The 21,785-nt window shown below is 37.3% G+C and overlaps 1 protein-coding gene across 1 annotated transcript in view; it reads left to right on the top strand.

The window, feature by feature from the left end:
- The window catches only part of LOC143818487 (contactin-associated protein-like 4), a 696,988-nt gene that overhangs the window by 408,222 nt on the left and 266,981 nt on the right, over positions 1–21,785 (top strand). The window contains exons 7-10 of the mRNA XM_077299784.1: positions 3,517–3,660; positions 7,514–7,775; positions 10,465–10,614; positions 12,515–12,686. Coding sequence (XP_077155899.1) covers positions 3,517–3,660; positions 7,514–7,775; positions 10,465–10,614; positions 12,515–12,686 — 728 coding nt within the window. The remainder of the gene's footprint in view (positions 1–3,516; positions 3,661–7,513; positions 7,776–10,464; positions 10,615–12,514; positions 12,687–21,785) is intronic.

The raw sequence follows: 21,785 nt of genomic DNA, 5'->3' as shown, positions 1-21,785 counted from the left end.
CTGCTGACCATGAAAGTATACTATCTGTCTTCTGCTATCTAGTAAGCGGACCTCAAATTTGCTAAGACTATTTTCCTGCTGCGTTTGTTGTTTCATCTGAACTCACCGTCATTATATGTGGGGGGCTACTGTCTTCTTTGGAATATTTCTCTAGAGGTGAGCCAGGTCTTATATTTCCCTCTGCTAGCTATTTAGGTCTTAGGCCAGAGCTGGGCATCTAGCGATAAATAGGAAATGCTACCTGGCTATTTCTAGTTGCGCGGCAGGCTTAGTTCATGGTCAGTATAGTTCCATCTTCCGAGAGCTTGTCCCTCTATAGGCTTGCTATGATCTCTGCCTGCAGAGATCATGACACCACAGTAAAGAAATTTCCTATAATTTTCACTGTACAAAACGAAGATACCCATTCATTCCATTGGATAAAGTAACAGTTGAGTTCATATAGTTACTTACATAATTATGTTTCTATAGTTTTATTTTTAACTTAACGTTGATGGATCCCAACATTTCTAAAACGTTGAAAGCCCTGATTACACATTGCCTTTATGCATGTTTTTGCTTACTTTTCTGTGTTTGGAGCCTTTTTTGTACCCAATTCTGTGTCTTATTTGCCCCTTTTTAAGTCTATCTTATATCTGCTTGCCTGTGTTTTGTTGATTTCCACTTTGAGGGTGGAATTTAGCAATACTAGACATTTTAACTCAATTCATCATTTGCGATTTTAAAAACGTTACAAAATTTGCTGCAACTTCACTTCATTCTCCCTCCCGCTGTTTTCTTGAGTAAGCCAAAATGTTGGCACAATTGTTGCAAAAATAGTTCAAGACAGGTTGAAAGCCCATTTTTGACTTTGTACCAAATTCAAGAATGGCATCTTGATGAATTTGTTGGCAAAAATGATAACTAATACCACAAGACAAAAAAGGAGAGTGACTTTATAAAAGAACACAAGTGATGAATCGGTGCCAAAATGTTTCATTTTCTCTGTGCAAGATTTTATGATAGACTTTTTTTCCTATAAAATTGCAATTAGGGAGTTCTAGTTTATTAGCCAGGAAGTCAAGAAAAGAAAATCAACTTTAAAAAACTGCTCACCACCATGTTTTGTAGATCCTGCAAAAAACTTTTTCCTTTTTTACCAAGTGACCCTTTCATGGATTGAGTTGTCAAGGAATTATTGACATTTCCTCTTGTTAGTGTCACACCTTACATTCATGGCTCGTTGTAGGTAGGATTTAATGTAGCAGTGTCGCACTTTAAATACTCATAAAAAATAACTATTAATTAATGAACTAATTAGATGCTTCATTGGTGTGAACATAGTTTATTTTCATTTGCCTGATCCTCAATAATAACAGATGCAGAGATGACAACAAACAGAAAATTCCGTTTAGATGGTAAAGAAACATGTGAGCACCCTTTCATGGTTTCGCTTCTTGGGTAATTGCTTCTTCTGGTCTGGGGGCCACTATTTACTTTTATTACAGAAAATATGTACATGATATGTAATTGTAGGAGCATACATACTGTGCATCTAAGAAACTCATTGCATGCTGGCAGATTCCTATAAAGGCTCTAGTTGATTATGCGACCTCACATGAGATTAGTGCTGCAGGATCTTAACCAAACTTAAACAAAAGCCATGAATAATACATTAGCATGATCGAGAAAAATCTCAAGAGAAAAATAAGATTTATATAACGTAAAAGGGCTTCTGGAAGAAAATATGTCCACAGAGTATAAGGTATTATATACATAATAGTTTCCTTGTCTGAAAAATATATTTTCTCCTTTCAAAATATGTGCTTGATATGAAAACATTTTTACATTTTAGAGTGGTCACATTAATTTAATGTCTAAATGACCAATAAATTGCCATTATTCTGGCCTTTTTATTTGACTTTTCAAAATATGATATTTTTAGCAAGCGGAACTGTTGTCAGAAGAATCGAGACTTTTCTTCTGTTCACATGATTTTTTGCTGTTTTGTTTTAGAAAAAAAATTCAAGAAAAAAACAACAATTGTTGATTTTTAGTTAAAGTGAGTCTGTTACTTCCAATATGGCATTTAAACTGCCTAAACATTTATATATGGGGCTTATCCATTTTTTTAAATCATTCTATGCAAGTATAGCTTAACTTTTTAGTTAATTTGGAATCAATCTTTATTTGATATGCAAATTAGGGCACTTTGATTAACCCTTTGTGTGGCCACTTGTCACACCATCATGTCCTATTTGCGTAATAAAGTCAGTACCTCACATTGGGCCTTCCATACAAGCCAATCAATGGGAGGTGCAGGCTTTATTATGCCAATAGGAAGGAATGATGGTGTGCCATAGCATAGGCCACACAAAGGGGTTCATGGAAGATCCCTTACTTGCATATCAAATTAAAGTTGATTTTTAATTAACTATAAAGCTAAGCTATACTTGCCAAGCATGATTTAAGTAGGGGCTAGGTCTCATATATACATGTTTAGACAGTTTAAACACCATTTTAGTGGTGACAGACTCGCTTTAACAAGGGCTCATGTAAAGGAGAGAGTGAGGAGTCTGCCATAGTCCTTTTGGGAACATTCTGTGTGCTGCATATTTGAGATATACTTACATATTGAGGTGTACAATAAAAATGTACTGTATATGTGAAATTGTCAATGTATGTAGGTGATCCTAAAATGTTAAACAATAATTTAAAATTGTATATCGATTGTATAAAAAAATGAAAATGCAATTGTAGAGAAGAGAAAAGAAATGCATTAAGAGAGTTAGGAAAACCTAGAAATGTATAGTTAAAGGGAATCTGTCAACAGGTTTTTGCTACCTCATCTGAGAGCAGTATAATGTAGAAAAAGAGACCCTGATTCCAGTGATGTGTCACTTAATTCACTGGGTGCAGCAGTAGTAAAATAGAGTACTTAGATGTACAGTAGCATTTAGCAAAGCGCAAAAGCTAACCCCACCAACTGATTAGCAGTTGTCTGTGCACATTGTTTATTGACCAAAGCTGCTAATCATTGAAGTTGGACCAGGACTCACATGGGCACCAGTCCAGGCAGTGATTATCTCCTGCTGATGAAACATTATCTTGAAACAGCAGCACAATGTCTAAAAAGAGACACATCCCTGGAATCAGGGTCTCAGCACCTACCTCATGCTGCCCGCAGATTACAAAGCAAAAACTTGCCGACAGATTCCCTTTAAAAAGATGCCCATACATGACAGTGCCGCAGTTTGGTATTCTATTATATAGCCAAGAAGACTATTGCTGAACTAATGCCCATTGGCCGCATTGTGGCCATCCTAAAATGCTAAACAATAATTTTATATTTTAAATCGATTATATATCATAATTAATATGCAGCTGTGGAGAACAGGAAAAAAAATGCAATAAAATAGCTAGAAAAACCTAGAAGAAAATGCAGTAATTAAATACTCAATTAATAATGTAATTGCACCATTTTGTAGTATACATAGACATTGGCTAATGGATATATTGATTTTATTTTCTTCTAAGCTTAGCTTTGGAGGGATCGCATCACAAGGAAAATCAGCATCACTGCTGCGGAAGAATTTTCATGGATGTATTGAAAATCTTTATTATAATGGTTTAAACATCTCTGACTTGGCCAAAAGATATAAACCTCAGATCCACATTGAGGTAATAATGATTCCTGTTATGGATATAACTTTTTTGTTAAGTATATAATTCCACATGTGTTAATTCATAGTTTTGATGCCTTCAGTGTGAATTTACAATTTTCATAGTCATGAAAATACAGAAAAATCTTTAAATGAGAAGGTGTGTCCAAACTTTTGGTCTGTACTGTATGTGTGTGTATATATATATATATATATATATATATATATATATATATATATACTGTATATTCTTTGACTAAAATACTAGGGAAGCGTATCATCTTTAACTTCAGATATTTTAACCCCTTTCTGCCAGCTGAAGGAATAGTACATCAGCTGGCAGATCCCCTGCTTTAAGGTGGGCTCCGGCGGTGAGCCCACATTAAAGCCGCGACATGTCAGCTGTTTTGTACAGCTGACATGTGCGCGCAATGAGCGCGAGCGGAATCGTGATCCGCCCACGCCCATTAACTAGTTAAAAGCCGCTGTCAAGCGCTGACAGCGGCATTTAACTAGCGCTCCCGGCCGCGCGGTCGGAAGTGCTCGCACTGCTGACCCCCGTCACATGATCGGGGTTCAGCGGTTCATTGCCATAACAACCAGAGGTCTTCTTGAGACCTCTATGGTTGTTGATGGCCGATTGATTTGAGCGCCACCCTGTGGTCGGCGCTCAAAGTACACCTGCCTTTCTTCTACATAGAGGTGATCTGTATTTCACCTCTATGTAGCAGAGCCGATCGAGTTGTGCATGCTTCTAGCCTCCTATGGCCAAGCATGCCAAAATTAAGAAAAAAAAGTGTTTAAAAATATTAAAAAAATAAAAAATATATAAAAGTTCAAATCACCCCCCTTTCGCCCCAATCAAAATAAAACAATAAAAAAAAAATCAAACCTACACATATTTGGTATCACCGCGTTCAGAATCACCCGATCTATCAATAAAAACAAAGGATTAACTTGACCGCTAAATGGTGTAGCGAGAAAAAAAAATTAAAATGCCAAAATTACGTTTTTTTGGTCGCTGCGACATTGAATTAAAATGCAATAACGGGCGATCAAAAAACGTATCTGCACCAAAATGGTATCAATAAAAACACCAGCTTGGCATGCAAAAAATAAGCCCTCACCCGACCCCAGATCATGAAAATTGGAGACGCTACGGGTATCGGAAAATCGCACAATTTTATTTTTTTTTAGCAAACTTTGGAATTTGTTTTCACCACTTAGATAAAAAATAACCTAGACATGTTAGGTGTCTATGAACTCGTAATGACCTGGAGAATCATAATGGCAGGTTAGTTTTAGCATTTGGTGAACCTAGCAAAAAAGCCAAACAAAAAACAAGTGTGAGATTGCACTTTTTTTGCAATTTCATCACACTTGGAATTTTTTTCCTGTTTTCTGTTACACGGCATGGTAAAACCAATGGTATTGTTCAAAAGTACATATCGTCCCGCAAAAAATAAGCCCTCACATGGCCATATTGACGGAAAAATAAAAAAGTTATGGCTCTGGGAAGGAGGGGAGCGAAAAACGAAAACGAAAAAAGCTCCGGGGGTGAAGGGGTTAAAGATCATTTAATCTTCAACTTGCTAAACTGTTCACAGTGACAGTGATTTTGACTAGTGGACTCCAAACTTTTATGTGCCACTGTAAGTGAATCTCATATTGATAAATAATGATCATGCTTGTTAATCATTTGTTCTAAATAGATTTCCAACACTAAAAAGTTTTTCTGGTACCACTATTTATTACTTAATCAATATATTATAGTTAGAGTACATGAATGTTTCAATAAAGCTTATTTGCCATAATCCAGTTCATCTTTGTTTCCAATATCTAATATTAGGGTGTTTAGTTTTACCGTTGTACCTATGGAGTGGGGTTTGGCAATGCAAGTGATCTGCTGAGTGCTGGAATGGTTGAGGGTGCAGGCAAGACAATTTGTCTAACGGTTTATTTAGACAGATAAAAAAGCCTGGTTGCAACTTGACTGTATGGTTGTTGTCTGGGTATACCACGACAGAGAGTGGTCTCCTCTATTTCAGGGGTCAGAAGCTCTCAGTGTTGGGTGTTATGATCCCAATGGCAGAGGATCTCAGAGATTACAGCAAAGTCTGTAAACATAAATACCAGCTCATAGGGAAGTGGTAACTAGGCTGACCATATACCTGATCCTAGCACAACCAACTAACAGTAGCCGGGGAACGTGCCTAAGTTGATTCTAGACGTCTCGCGCCAGCCGGAGAACTAACTAACCCTATCAGGGAAAATAAGACCTCTCTTGCCTCCAGAGAAAAGACAAAGTTATAATACAAGCCCCCAACAAATAATAACGGTGAGGTAAGAAGAAAAGACAAACGTAAGAATGAACTAGATTTTAGCAAAGAGAGGCCCACTGACTAATAGCAGAAGATAGTAAGATGACTTATATGGTCAGCAAAAAACCCTGCAAAATATCCACGCTGAATATCCAAGAACCCCCGAACCGACTAACGGTGAGGGGGGAGAATATCAGCCCCCTAGAGCTTCCAGCGATATCAGGAATCACATTTTGTACAAGCTGGACAAAAATATGAACAATGCAAATAAACAAAAATAAGAAAGCAGGACTTAGCTTATCTTGCAAAGAACCAGGACCTGAAGACAGGAGTAAACAGAAATGAACTGATTACAACGATGCCAGGCACTGGACTGAGAATCCAGGAAGTTTAAATAGCAACACCCCAGGCCTAACGAACCAGGTGAGAACCAACCTGGGAAAAGACAATCCAAGTGCCAAACCACTAGTGACCACAAGAGGGAGCCAAGAAGTATAGTTCACAACAGTTGGGCTGCACACATACCTGCATTGATTGGATCTACATTGCTTTCCAGTTAGCTGTGCAGATTTCCCTTTTTCTTTTATTGCAAGGGTTGAGAAGTTCTGTTTGTCTCCTAAAGCTTTCTATCTTGGGGTATTTCAGCTGTTCTGATTTATCCACTCTCCTCTGGTATAAGTATTCACCTCTTAGATAGGGTTGTTGCCAGTGAAAGCATACTATATCTTGTTATTGGAATGGAGGGGTGAGCTGTGGAAAGATAAGTCATCTAGCAGTCGTCTCTGGAGATTGCTGTTTGGAAGTTTGTTTCGTGTGTTCCTTTTCTTTATCTCAATTTTAGTTTGATAATTCTTTCTTCCCTATATACCTTTCTGTAGTCTGAGTGCACATTGATCGATTGCTATTTCTTTTACCCTTATCTGTTTCAGTTGTGTTTAGGTCATATTGCAGGACTAGTGTTCCTGCTGCCCCACACACTAGCCAGGGTGATGCTTAGGTTAAGACATTGGTAGGAAAATGATTGCCGCACGGGGTGAAATAACCCATCTAGTGATGTCAGGGAGCTCAGGGTTGCACAGAGCAAGTTTCAGGGGTTGCCCACCTTATAGTTCACTAGTGGCAATGCTTCACTTCCCATACATCTTGCTGTGCCCCGTCTGGCTCTTTGCTGGGATCTAGCTGGTGCTTGGTGTCTTCCAGCAGTCAATTATCACCTCGCCATCAGATGACAGGTGAATTCCCTGTAGGCACTATGCCACCCTCCTCCTGGGATAGCGTGGTCCGTCACGCAGAGGGTCTACACCCTCCAGTGCGACAGGTGAAAATTTAAAAATGATTGAAGTGTGCGTGGCACAATTCTTTTACAATGAATTAGCTTCTATATTTGTGAACATGATGTAATGTTATTAATGAAAAAAGTTCCGACATTTACTTTTGTAATTGTTCTTTTTCCTTATAACCTTTCTTCCACTTAGATTCATATTATAATATTTGTGACTTCATGAAACAAACAGACAAGAATGTATTTAAATTTATTTTTTTCTTTTCTAGGGAAATGTTTCATTTTCCTGTCAAGAGCCTCCAGTGGTTCCAGTGACATTTTTAAATTCACAAAGCTATTTGCTTTTGCCGGGATTATCTCTGCAAGAAGAAGTTACAATCTCTTTTTATTTTCGTACTTGGAACAAGGAAGGCTTTTTGTTTTCCACTAAACTCAGCTCAGCTCCTTTTCAATTTGTTCTGTATGTTTCTGATGGAAAACTTAAAATGAGTCTTTTCAAAAATGGAAAATTATATCTGGATACAGTTACAGGTATGGCCTTACTCATACTCTACCTCCTGGTTTGATTAGTGAACCAGACATTTGATAATAGGAGGGAAGGAAAGGAAAAGAGGGTGGATGTTATGGTAACAACTATATTTTATAACTAACAAATAAACTTGCACTCTGTAGTGCTATAATATGTAAATATGAAACATATGAAACAGGAATTATATTATTGATCTACAGCTTTGGCAAAAATTAAGAGACCACTGCAAAATGTTCAGTTTGTCTGATTTTTCCCTTTATAGGTATATTTTTGAGTAAAATGTAAATTGTTCATTTATTCTCTAAACTTCTGACATGTCTCCGAATTTCCAAACAATAAATTTTCTTTTGGAAAAGGAGAAATGGTCAAAATAATTTAAAAAAAACCAGTGCTTTCAGGCTGTGTGCACACGTTGCGGATTTACTGAGGATCTGCAGCGTTTTTTTCATCGCAGAAACGTTGCAGATCCGCAAGTGATTTACAGTACAATGTAAATCAATGGAAAAAAAAATGCTGTGCTAATGGTGCGGAAAATTCGGCACGGAAAATGCTGCAGATTAAAAAGAAGGAGCATGTCATTTATTTGTGCGGATCTGCAGCGTTTTTGTACCCATTCCATTATAGAAATCCTCAGGGGTAAAAACGCATGAAATCCACACAAAATCTGCATAAAAAATGTATCAAATCTGCACCTGCGTTTTCTGCTAAGAGATGCAGAATTCGCACAAAAAATTCCAGAGGCAAATCCGCAACGTGTGCACATAGCCTCAGACCTCAAATAATGCAAAGAAAACAAGTTCATAATCATTTAGAAACAGCAATACTAATGTTTTAACTCGGGAAGAGTTCAGAAATCAATATTTTGTGGAATAACCATGATTTTTAATCACAGCTTTCATGCGTCTTGGCATGCTTTCCACCAGTCTTTCACACTGCTTTTGGTGCAAAAATGTAAGCAGTTCTTCTTTGTTTGATGGCTTGTGACTATTTATCATATTGATTACATTCCAGAGGTTTTCAATGGGGTTCAGGTCTGGAGATTGGGCTGCCCATGACAGGGTTTTGATGTGGTGGTCTCTTAATTTTTGCCAGAGCTATATATAATAGGAAACAATGGAGATACTTAGCACATAATTTTGCAAATTCATGCATGCCCAGCAGTCAACAACAAGGTGATCTCCCGTTGCTAGGAAACTATCCTAATGTGAATCCTCTCCTAGACTTAAGCCTGCATTTATATGTATAGGTAAGCTTATGCTGTAAGTAAAATAATGTAAATAATTCGCAGCGACAGGAGATCGCCTTGTCGTTGGCTGTTGGGAATTCATGAATTGGCTAAATTATGTGCAAAGAACCTCCATCTTTTTCCTGTTATGTAGAGCAGTAATTCAATTAAAATGTCATATATTTCATGTTTTCGTGCTATAGCGCTAAAGGGTGCAACTTTATTTGTTACTTATGTTTGGAGATAGCTACTTTTAGTAATCACCTGTTCACCTGGTTTCCGTTTGGAAGTGATGGCCAGTCTTTTGTTATTTATATATTTCAGAATGAAAGAGACAATTGAGTCATTTCAATAACTTAATTGACAGAAGCAAAAGTATCTCAGCACTAGTGATAGTAATTCAAAAGTATAACTTGTTCTACAAAAATAAAAGTCCTCACATGGCTATGTCAATGGAAAAATATAAAAGTTATAGCTCTTGGATGAAGAAAAGTAAAAAGTATAAAAATTAAAAATGGTTACAGTGGCAGGGTGAGGTTGTTCACCTTTGGAGACAATTTTTTTGCTTTAACTTAAAGAGATCCTGACAGCTAATGCATGCTGCCCAATCCATAACCATGGCTATAAGGACATATTGGCAGAAGCCTTTCTCTCCAGGTCATTGGGTGGGGAGAAGCCACCCGGGACCCTCCTGTCCGATTAGTCATCAGCTCTGTCTAGGTCACCAGCAGCTTTTATAGCATGTCTTTCTCTGAGATTCTGCAGCATTTCAGAGTCAGACATGCATGGCAGGGTTCATACAGCTTGTTCCTGTTATATGCTGCCCATGGATTGGGCAGTATGTATCAGCTGTCAGGTTCACTTTAAATGCATGCACTTAGAGCAAAAAAAATATTTTTTGCAAGTCAACTTCCTCCAAAATTTTGCATTTTTTTGCTTTCAAATGATATTTTTTTCCTGGCATATTCAGCTTTGATGTAATCTGTGGTTTTAAACTAGCTGAGAGGAGCTAAAAACAGACAGATAAAAGAGTTAGAAACTCTCACATCAGACGGGTAAAATGAGCTCACTGACAAATTCTCAGATTGTTATTCTGCAGCCAGCCATAGACAGTGCAGCTCAGAAGATACAGAAGCAAATGTTGCAAAGTTTTATGAAAATTAAACCAATTTTATATATTATTTTTAGCCAAAAATACATGCATTTAAGTAGAGGGAAAAAAATGTTCCCAAAGTTTTCAAAACAGTGAATCAGTCTCTGCAGCGTGAGAAAGAGGAACACTCTTCTCATAAACACGTTTTATACTATTTTGACCATTAAGGATATAGCCTGGAGCTTTAATATGATTCTTTTACATTGGATAGTGTACTAGGCAGCAGATTCTCTTATTACAATATAAATATTGTATTTAGTATCATATTTATAATTAACATTATTTCTTTTTGCCTTTTCTGCTGATTTTATAGGTTTTGAACTTAACAATGGACAATGGCATTATATTTTTCTTACTGCTAAAAGGAATCGTGTAAATCTAATCATAGATAATGATGGATCTACAAGCTCATACCTGAGCTTACCATTTCAAGTATCTTCAACAGAGAACTTCTATTTTGGAGGTAAAATAGTATATATTTCTTACCATTTTTCATCACTCCACCCTCTAGAATTGGCATCTAATATCACTTCTGAGTTTCATCAACTAGGATTTCCTCATTTAGCCTTCATTGCTGCTTTGACGGATCAGTGCCGTGTAGGGAGAGGGTAAATTGTGCCACTATGTATGTGGTCATACAGAAATTAGCCTTTCTTATCATTTAAATCTACAAAAAACACATTTGTGAAACAAGTGAAAGAGCTGAAAATACTTAACTTTTACTCTATATACTGTAGATGACAAAAGGTCTTGCTGGGAAATTTCTTCTTACCGTATATACTCGAGTATAAACTGACCCAAGTATAAGACGAAGCACCTAATTTTACCACAAAAATGCTGGGAAAACATAATGACTCGAGTATAAGTCGACTTTGCATTGTCTCCTCATCGCCATCCTAGTATGCATAGCTCCTCATCACAATCCTGGTTTGTATGGCTCCTCATATCCATACTAGTATGCATGGCTCCTCATCCCTACCCTGGTCTGTATGGCTCCTCATCCCCATCCTTGTCTGCCTGGCTCTTCATCCCCTTCCTGGTCTGCATGGCTCCTCATCCATATCCTCGTTTGCTTAGCCACCTCATCCCAATCATTGTATGCATGGCTTGTCATCCCTATCCTGGTCTGCATGGCTTCTTATCCCTATCCTAGTATGCATGGCCACATCACAAAAACATTAAAAAATAAACCATCCTACTTACCGTCCCTGCACTACCTTGCAGTGTCTTGTTCCAGTGCCAGCAGCTGGAGCTGGTTGGGTGATCACGTGGGCCCACTACTTAAGGAAATAAATATTCACTGCCCTCCACGTCTATAGCCATGATCGCCCGGCCGCTGCAGGAAGCTGACGGCTATGACTACTGTGCCTGCTATTGCAGAGAAAAAAATATTCACTACAAGCATAGTGCAGTAATTACATCACATAGTCTATTTCAGCCAATTAATGTGGCTATCACTGCTAGTATAAAATATGAAGGACAGCCAAGTAGCTCCATTTTAAAATTCTACAGACTTGGTATAGAGTTCAGAGCTTACAACTCAATTTACAGCTTTGGGGAATGTGAATATATCCAGGAGATGAAGGAAGAAATGTAAATCTTGGAATCAGTTCTTGAGCTTTGGAGGTTACAGTCAAATTTCTTTTGTGAAAATGTAATCTTTACATGATGGGCCCAAATGGTGACAGACCAACCCCACTGACACTAATAAGGATATTTTGGCTTTTCTTAGGGTGGCTGTACGTCACTAGAAATAATAGTGCTGCATTGTGCTCTTTTTGTTTAGGCGAAATGGCAGTTTCAACACAACCTTCATTCCATCATCCAGCGCATTTCCCCATGCACCATGATGCTATCCTCTAGCCCTGCTTCTATATGAACTCTGCCTGTATGACCTTATGCTGTGTGACTCCTGCCATTCACATTCATTTCCATACTCTAGTCTGAGGAAGGCCTTTTGGGACGAAACATCAAAAATATTATTTATTGCAACACATTTAAAATAAATCTTTTTGCATCAGTATCTGGACTGCCATTTTTCATATTATTCATTCCATCATCATCAGAGGTTTACGGGATGCAGAATATAAATATTTTGCATACGCTTGAGCCGTTTTAGTGACGGATTAAAGACAAACTTAAGGAAATACATTAAAAAAGATGCACATTTGTGCAATCATTTTATTTCCACTAGTTTAAATGTGAGCTGAACAATAAAGTGTGTGAACCGAGTCTAAGCCTAATATTATTTTTTTGGCAAATAAATGGTAGGTTGTTGTCCCTAATTTGCATTAACCATATTTTACACATTTGTAAAAACATCTTACGTACAATTATTTTCAAATATATTTTCTTGTCTTTAGGTTGTCCCATCAACAGTTCTCTGCACGAGTGTATTAAACCTGTTACTACTTTTCTTGGCTGCATGAAATTAATTTCCATTGCCTCAAAAGTGATTGACCTTATTCAAGTACAGCAAAGTATGCTCGGTAATTTCAGTGACCTGCAGATTGATTTATGTGGCATCATTGACAGGTAAGAACATAAAGGTTATCCTACATTTTCTTACCATGGTATAAAGCTATTTCTTTACAATTAAAGTACTTGCTATAAATGTCACATATTATGCACATACTAAATAATGTGAAAATATCACATTATCAAGTGTAAAAATTAAGCTGTAAAGTGTCTATGTAAAACTTCTAAGTTCGTGTTGCCTAGGTCATCAGTTCCATTGGTAAAACCTTCAGTAACGACATGTGATATCTCTCAGGCCATGCATACAAGCTGCATACCCATAAAGCAAACTTATAAAATGATATTTTTAAGAGCTTGTAAAAAAAATAGAGAAAAGGATCTGTGTATTTCCAGATACATTTCCAGTCTAAAGAAAAAGTCATATGTAGCACTCTTGGGTCGGTGAGTATGGTGCCCAAGTAGGGTATCCAACCAGTAAGTCACGACATCAAAAAACTTGGCACTCAGAAAGAATTACATTGAAAAATAAAGTTTCTTTTTATTTTGCATTCAATGTATTTTGAACGTTTTTAATCTTAATTCAGACCTTCATCAGAACTAAATGGAACGGGATGTACAGAAAAAAAAGGGAGTATCATACAATATACTGACAGATTCATAACCAGAACATATAAGAAAGCAACATGAATTCATACAGCTCTTGCAAAAATTAAGAGACAATTTTGAAAGACGTGGATACTCCAGCTCCAGTAAAATGGTAAATTTCTTTATTGATCCAAAGTAGTCATAACAGGATAATCCTTACAGATGGTGGACAGTACAGGTGATTGCAAAAATTACGGCAATGCGTTTCGATCACTAAAGATTTTACTCATGCCTGGACCTGGAGTATCCACGTCTTTCAAAATTGCTGCTACTTGGCGTCCGGGTCAGGATGAACTCCCGTGCTCCGTGCCTGATGGTCTGGTTGGTGAGCTGGCTATGGCTTCTGTAGCCGATTTTTTTCTTTGAAAAAATTAAGAGACCACAGCAAAATTTTCAGTTTCTCTGATTTTTCTCTTTATAGGTATATTTTTGAGTAAAATGTAAATTGTTCTTTTATTCTATAAACTTCACACAACATGTCTCCGAATTTCCAAGCAATACATTTTGGGTTTTTTTTTCTGATAAGGAAAACTGGTAAAAATGAAAAAAAAAACCTTCACATAATGCAAAGAAAACAAGTTCATAATCATTTAGAAACAACAATACTAATGTTTTAACCCAGAAAGAGTTCAGAAATCAATATTTTGTGGACTAACCATGATTTTTAATCACAGCTTGCATGTGTCTTGGCATGCATTCCACAAGTCTTTCACACTGCTTTTGGCACAATAATTTAAGCAGTTCTTCTTTGTTTGATGGCTTGTGACTATTTATCATCCTCTTGATTACATTCCAGAGGTTTTCAATGGGGTTCAGGTCTGGAGATTGGGCTGCACATGTTTTGATGTAGTGGTCTCTTAATTTTTGCCAGAGCTGTATATAATAGGAAGCTAAGGAGATACTTAGCACATAATTTAGCAAATTCATGCATGCCCAGCAGTCAACAACAAGGTGATCTCCTGTTGCTAGGAACCTATCCTAATGTGAATCCTCATAATCATTTAGAAACAACTATACTAATGTTTTAACCCAGGAAGAGTTCAGGTATCAATATTTTGTGGAATAACCATGATTTTTAATCACAGTTTTCATGTGTCTTGGGATGATTTCCACAAGTCTTTCACACTGCTTTTGGCACAATAATTTAAGCAATTCTTCTTTGTTTTGATGGCTTGTGGTTGTGACTATCCATCATCCTCTTGATTACATTCCAGAGGTTTTTAATGGGGTTCAGGTCTGGAGATTGGGCTGCACATGTTTTGATGTAGTGGTCTCTTAATTTTTGCCAGAGCTGTATATAATAGGAAGCTAAGGAGATACTTAGCACATAATTTAGCAAATTCATGCATGCCCAGCAGTCAACAACAAGGTGATCTCCTGTTGCTAGGAACCTATCCTAATGTGAATCCTCATAATCATTTAGAAACAACTATACTAATGTTTTAACCCAGGAAGAGTTCAGGTATCAATATTTTGTGGAATAACCATGATTTTTAATCACAGTTTTCATGTGTCTTGGGATGATTTCCACAAGTCTTTCACACTGCTTTTGGCACAATAATTTAAGCAATTCTTCTTTGTTTTGATGGCTTGTGGTTGTGACTATCCATCATCCTCTTGATTACATTCCAGAGGTTTTTAATGGGGTTCAGGTCTGGAGATTGGGCTGTCCATGACAGGGTTTTGATGTGGTGGTTTATTAATTTTTGCCACAGCTGTAATGGACAATTTCTTGTTATTTCAGAGAATATGTCTAAAATATATATAAAAGTATCAAAAATGCCACTATAATACTGTATAGAGAGTGGGGAAATTGAAAAAAGGAAAAAAGGAAGTAAAGGTTACACTTGCTGTTATGGCAACAAGATGTGGTAAAAAGGATACAGGGACAGCCTGTTGGAGAACTGGGAAGAGAGTCCAGTCAGTTACTCCAGTTTGAAAAGAGTGAATGGATGCAGAGAATCCTAGAATCCTACAATTTTCAATGCAGACATCAAGGAGAATGATGGTGATTCTAAGCGGTCTCATTGAACCTGGGAGGGTGAGGGTGAGATCATATTAGTGTCATATACGGTTCATGTCATGGGATTCAACGAGGAAAGACATGTGGCAGCCCTTGGAGTGAGAGTCCAGACACACAAAGCTAAATGCTGTGGAGAAGGAGGAACCTAGGTAAAAAGCGCAAAGTGTGGTGAACTGCCTCGCTATGGGTGCGCTATGTGCAACATGTGCTTCCCAGGACTATATGGCATCCGAACCAGGAAGTGCGGGTGTCATGTGACGGCGCCGCATCAAGGGGTCACATTGTCGTGTTGCATCATTGCATCACGTGACCGCAGGGCATAGAGCTGGTGTGTGCAGGACTGGGCATGCGCTTATGGGGTCTGTTTGAGGATATTTAGAACCATGATGCAATAGTGGGCATGCACCAGTAGTGCCATGTCCAAGATGAAATGTAAATAGAGGAGGGAATGGGGAGGGAAAGAGGATATACCAGTGTGATTGTAGTGAATGTTAGGAGTTAAAGGGAAGCCACAGGATTTATTTAAATGTATGGAATGAAAGTTGAAGTAAAGTATAAGGGAATTATGTGTATGCACACCTTAGTAGAGTATGAGATATGGATAGAAGGGTGTGCAAGAAGGGATCATCAATAAGCACACGTTGCACATAGCTTTTTTTGCCATAACAGCAAGTGTAACCTTTACTTCCTTTTTTCCTTTTTTCAATTTTACCCCTTTTCTTTTATAATCTCCTTTACTGTATACTGCAGAATATAAATTAACTCTCTGTACAGTATTATAGTCGCATTTTTGATACTTTTATATATATATATATATATATATATTTAAGACATATTCTCTGAAATAAGAAGAAATTGTCTATTATGAATCCATTTTGCTTTTTTATATGTTCTGGTTATGAATCTGTCAGTTCATTGTATGACACTCCCTTTTTTCTGTACATCCCCTTCCATTTAGTTCTAATAAAGGTCTGAATTAAGACTGAAAATGTTCAAAATACTTTGAATGAAAAATAAAAATAAACTTCATTTCTCAATATAATTCTGAGTGCCAAGTTTTTTGGACACCATGACATTTCCAGTCTAGTCCATTGGATGTGTTTATGTCATGCCTCGGGATTCAATCTGGCGGTCCTGTGCTCTTATATCCGTGTCTTTGTCCGCTTAGCCACAGCAGGTTCTGTCCCGGTTCAGGTGCTGATTACCTATTGACTTTGTCCATTCATTTTGGACAGCAGGTGTTTTTCATCTGTTATCTATCCTGCATGTGCTACTATTTAAACCTACTCCTCCCTTGTCTTATCAGCTGGTGATAGTCTTTAGTGGTTTCTGCTTAGAGTTCTAGTCCTACTTCTGAGTATCTACTCAGAGAAGTTTAGTGCTGTGGTTTCTTGCTTAAGCTGTGCTCTCCCTTTATTCCTTAGTAGGTACATGATACACTAGACAGCCTATTAGGGTGCCAGGTCAAAGTTGCCTTCTCTAGTTTTTACCTTCAAGGTTTACTCAAGTTGCGCTGAAGCCGCTAGGGCCTGAATACTGGATACTATAGTGGGTGGGATTTGAGCAATTTTTTCATAGTTAGATGTTGTATCTCCGTGTTTACTACCACATATACATAACTATTTAGTAGTACAGTTTATCCCCATTCAAATGAAAACTGTTTGTGGTCCAGTTTTTTTTATATACAGCTTCTTAAGAAAACTAGAGATCAAATTAAGTGGGATTTATTTAAAATATTGATTTGAAGTGAGTCATAATTTTATGTGTGACTGTACTTATTGTTTAGCTTACTGCAAACCCCTTGTGAGCTTCCAGTCTAAGAATATAGCTATGAAAAATGTCACTCATTATATGTGGCTTCTCAGTTCTGAAAACACTCTCTATATTTTATTTTGTATAAAGAAAATGTACTGAAACGTACTTTTTCTGATGTACCTGACACATAATAACCCATCTCTATGCTTTTGTGACTCCACATGTAAATTTATGCACTTGAAGTCATTACGCTGTTTATTTTTTGCTGCAGTTGGTAGCTAGAGGACACTGTGAAACAGACTTCACCAACCTGACAATTCTGCTTAAATTTACAGCTAAAGTCTACATAATATCATTAATATTGCCTGCTAGAAACCATGTCATTAAAGAAAAACAGAAAATTTGGTATATAGAGTGCAGAAAGTTTCTAAGGAATTACCAATTATGTAGAACACATATTTTTTTCCCTTTAATACCAGTCTAGCAATTAGTTTATTAAGGTAAAAAATGGAAATAAAATACTATGCTGTTATATTTTTCTTACATTTTTGCATCATGATCGTCAGTTGCTTTATTTTGTTTGTTTTATGTTTTTATTTTATTTTTTTTCTGAGGAAATAACTGTTCTCCCTGCAAAACGATTACAATTCATTGATCAGTTTTGCATGTAAAACAACCATTCCCCTGGATAATTACATGATTGCTTCTGCAATCCAATGGTTTCTTAACATGAGCATATACATTTTTTTTATGATTTTCATCTAGAAAAAAAGGGATGATTTTTCATCTGTGTTGTCATCTGTTTTTATACATCAGTGGTTGTTAAAATATACCAGAACTTATGCAGTTTCAAATATTAAAGAATTGTAATTGGGGATGAACGAGCACTAAAATGCTCAGATGCTTGAACCAAGCAATTCCTAATGTCCGGATGCTCATTTTGAGTATCGAGTATAAAAGGAGTCATTGGGAGATTAGAACATTTTTCTGGCAGACCCTACAAGGAGGTCTGGAGGGAAGTTAAAATGTTGAAATGGAAGGAAAAAGTGCTGAATGAAAGGAAAACAGGATTGGGAGTACCCCTGGAAGTATCTGACTGCTGCTGAGGACAATGGTGTCACAGTTTTACTTCACTTTAATGTTAAATGTTATGAAACATTCTTTCCTGCATAATAACTTGTATATAAGGCAAAATTTAAAAAGTATTGGGAAAAAAATAACTTAAGTAAACTAAACTGTAAATCTTTATTAAAAAAATTGGACATTTCAGTAGAATTTATGAAGGAAGCAAGAACTGCCAAAAATTAGATGGAAGAGGGACTCAGATACACCCTGTATTAGAGATAAAGGCAGGCCTCATGCACATTCTGTTCAAATTGTCATGTAGTGGTACTTCTAGACTCATAAAGGCTTTGCGCTAAGTGCAAAGGTTGTAAAAAATTACAAGCATGGTCATCCATGCACTCTTGAAGGCAGCAACTGCAGAACCTCATTTACATTTTTGTGAACAAAGTATAGTTATGATACTAAACAGTTATAAAAGTTCTGCACACAGTACAAAACCAGAAAACAAATTATAAGAGGGTCCTCCATTCCCCATTAAAGGCACCACCTGGAATGCCTCATAAAAAAATTACGAAACTGTAGTTCCAGTACTTCTACACTCATAAAGGCTCTGCACACAATGCAAAGCCAGCAAAAATATAAGAGGGTCATCCTTAAGCCCTTGAAGGCAACAACTGGAGAGCCTCATTCAAATATTAAAGATAAAAAAAAACATTTTATGTACTGCTGTCATCTGATATTGTGGAAAAGATGGGGCTTATCCAGGCTTTGTTAATTTTTTCAGAATGAGCCTGTCAGCATTTTCTGTTGACAGGCAAAAATACCTGTCTATTATGACCCACTGGCCGGCACTATAAACCTGCTCAGACTAGACGCTAGTGGAAACGCAGCACAACACTTCCAAGGCATAGAGGGACAGCTCATGGCAATTGTCCAGCTTTGCGACCCAATAGCTGAATGTTACAGAGGAATTAGGAAGTATGCTGGTTTGTTGGCTAGACATTGCATGACCATCTTTAAAATCTTTTACCTCTTTGTCAAAAATACCCGATCATCAGGGCCTGGACATTGGGAGGGTGTCATGAAATTGGCACATCCTTTGACAGTGTACCCCTGGAATGTATCTTCCTCCCCTTTCCACTTTTTTTGTCTCAAAACTTTCTTTAAAAAGCTCCAGACTGGGGATCACCTGACTGATGGAGAGATTCACAAGTGCTTTTCTTCTGCGGAACTGTTGCCCGGCTTCTCCCTCTCATCACCTTACTGCTTCTTCCTGTCTTTTTTGGTGATTCTGATCCCTCACCCTCAGTGCTGCTGGCCTCGCTCTGTATGCCAGCTTCCCAGGTTTGGTGGGTCACTTCATCATCCACTACCTTTTCTTCTACCGCTGCACCCTGGTCCTCCTGACTTGGTGACTTAATAACAACCTGAGTTGTCGGCAACTGTGTCTCATCATCATCTACATTCTAGGACAAAATTTGCAGTTCTCAACCATCATATTCTTGTGACAGTGACTATTCTAAGTTTCATGAATCACAAAACAGTTTGTCCTCCTGTCACTCTGTAACATTCAGGATGAGAGGCCACAATCAAGAAATAATGATATAAAGAGCTTCTTAGAGTGTCATATTGTGGGATCACCGGTTTTATGGGATTCGACATGGTGGGAGGAAAGAGAATCAGGGTGATGATTTAGTGATCCAAACTCTTGGTGAGACTGACTTGTGTGGAAGACTGGGTGTTAATCATGCTGGAAGCATTATCTGCTATCCCACTGAACACTTGTTTGCACTGGTGTGGCTTCAGAAGTGGTGTCCCACTTCTTTTGGTGTGCCTCTCTTGGTGTGCCTCTCTGAAAAATGGGACGGGAATCTATGTGTCATGGATGGACATGTTGTTTGTCCTCCAGCAACAGGTGTAGTCACACCTGCCCCATGTCCTCTCTTTCTGCTTGCACCTTCATTAGCACTTCTACTTCCCCGCCCCTTAGCACACACCTTAGGCATTTTGTAATTGCTAGGTCTCTGGAAACCAAGTTTCCTTAAAAAGTTTATACCAATTTTTTTTATAAAATGTGTTATTTTTAAAATTTCAAGCCACTGTAATTTTAAACAAAGCATGTTCAACTGTATGGATGACAATAGTCAATTTTTAGAACAAAAGTTTTTATGAACTGTAGCAAGACAAGCAGTTTTTACAAATTTTAAACCACTGGAAGGACTTTTACTATGATGTTTCAGCATCAGCATCAGTCTCACTGCTTGATGACTCTGATTAATGAAACTATGCATACAAATGCCTTGACAACTACTCTCTCCCTCCAGTCACAACTGTCCCTGAGTTGTTCAGTGGCATCAGTGAGGTGAGTGCAGTGCCGCCAGTCCTTTTATAACCTCTGATGAGGTGATACGGCTAGCAAATCACATTAATGCCACTACTTAGATGGCTACGGCACTACAGTGACTGGCAGGCAATCCCCACATGTTTATTGGCTATGTAACATGTGCCAAACATGCAGGGTGTGAATTCAAGCATTGTATCCAAGCAGCAGCCATAGTTTGATGAGTGCCGACCATATTCAAGCACCCAGATACCCGAGTGATATCGGAGTATCACTGAGCATGTTCACTCATCACTAATCGTAATGTATCCATAAAAATCAGATGGGACATGAATGATCATGAAGAATGCTGTCTTTCATGTTATGAAACCCAGAAGTTTCTCTCCAGCATGTTAAAAAGGCTAAAAGCTAGAAAAAAAGAGGTTTTTTAAAGTTAGTGCAGTGAGATTGTAGAATGTCATACCACAAGAGGTAATAATGGCAGACACTAAATCAGCAAACAAGGGCAAGATGTCTCTCACAAAAAAATGACATGTATGTATGTTATAGCGACTGGATAACTAGCGGAAAAATATTGAACTTGATGGACTTTTGTCTATTTTCAACCAACATAATTATTTAAGCTTGTCACTTGGCTATTCCAATGAATGTCATTAAAAAAAGTCAGAATTGCTATATGTAAGTTACATTACCTTGAACATTTTTAAGAAGAAGCAATCAAAAAGCATCAGCCCACACAATACACCAACTAACATTTAAATTAATCCAGCAAAAACAAGCCCCTATAATCCCATCTTGGTGAAAAAAAATAGAAAAAAGTTATGTCTCTTAGAATACGGTAACACTACATTTTTTATGGGGTTTTAATGTGAAAATGTAATAAAGCATATAAAGTATAAGTAAACTACACATATATTGTATTGATGTGATCATAGTGGCAAACTATAACATGAGTAAGCAATTTATCCCACCCAGTAAACACCATTTAAAAAAAGCGAACAAAAAACAGAATTGCTGTTTTATGATCATTTTATTTAAAAATGAATAAATCAATATAGAGCTATCAAAAAGGCTCATGAACTGTAAAATGGCACCAATAAATTTGACTTGCAAAAATAAGCCCTCACACTGCTGTCAATAAATAGTACTAAAATATATATACAGACATGTTTTGTATATCCATGCTCATAACCCAAATTATGACATGAATACACTATTCATCCCAACTAATGAACACCATAAAAAGAAAAATAATTAACATAATTGCTACTTTTATGTCTCCTTTTGTCACAAAACATGGAATAAAAAATAATCAAAAGTCATATAT

Source organism: Ranitomeya variabilis, chromosome 1 (genome assembly GCF_051348905.1).
Source record: "Ranitomeya variabilis isolate aRanVar5 chromosome 1, aRanVar5.hap1, whole genome shotgun sequence".
Taxonomy (NCBI): Eukaryota; Metazoa; Chordata; class Amphibia; order Anura; family Dendrobatidae; genus Ranitomeya; species Ranitomeya variabilis.
The sequence above is the reverse complement of the archived record's forward strand: the minus strand, read 5'-3'. Positions and strand labels throughout refer to the sequence as shown.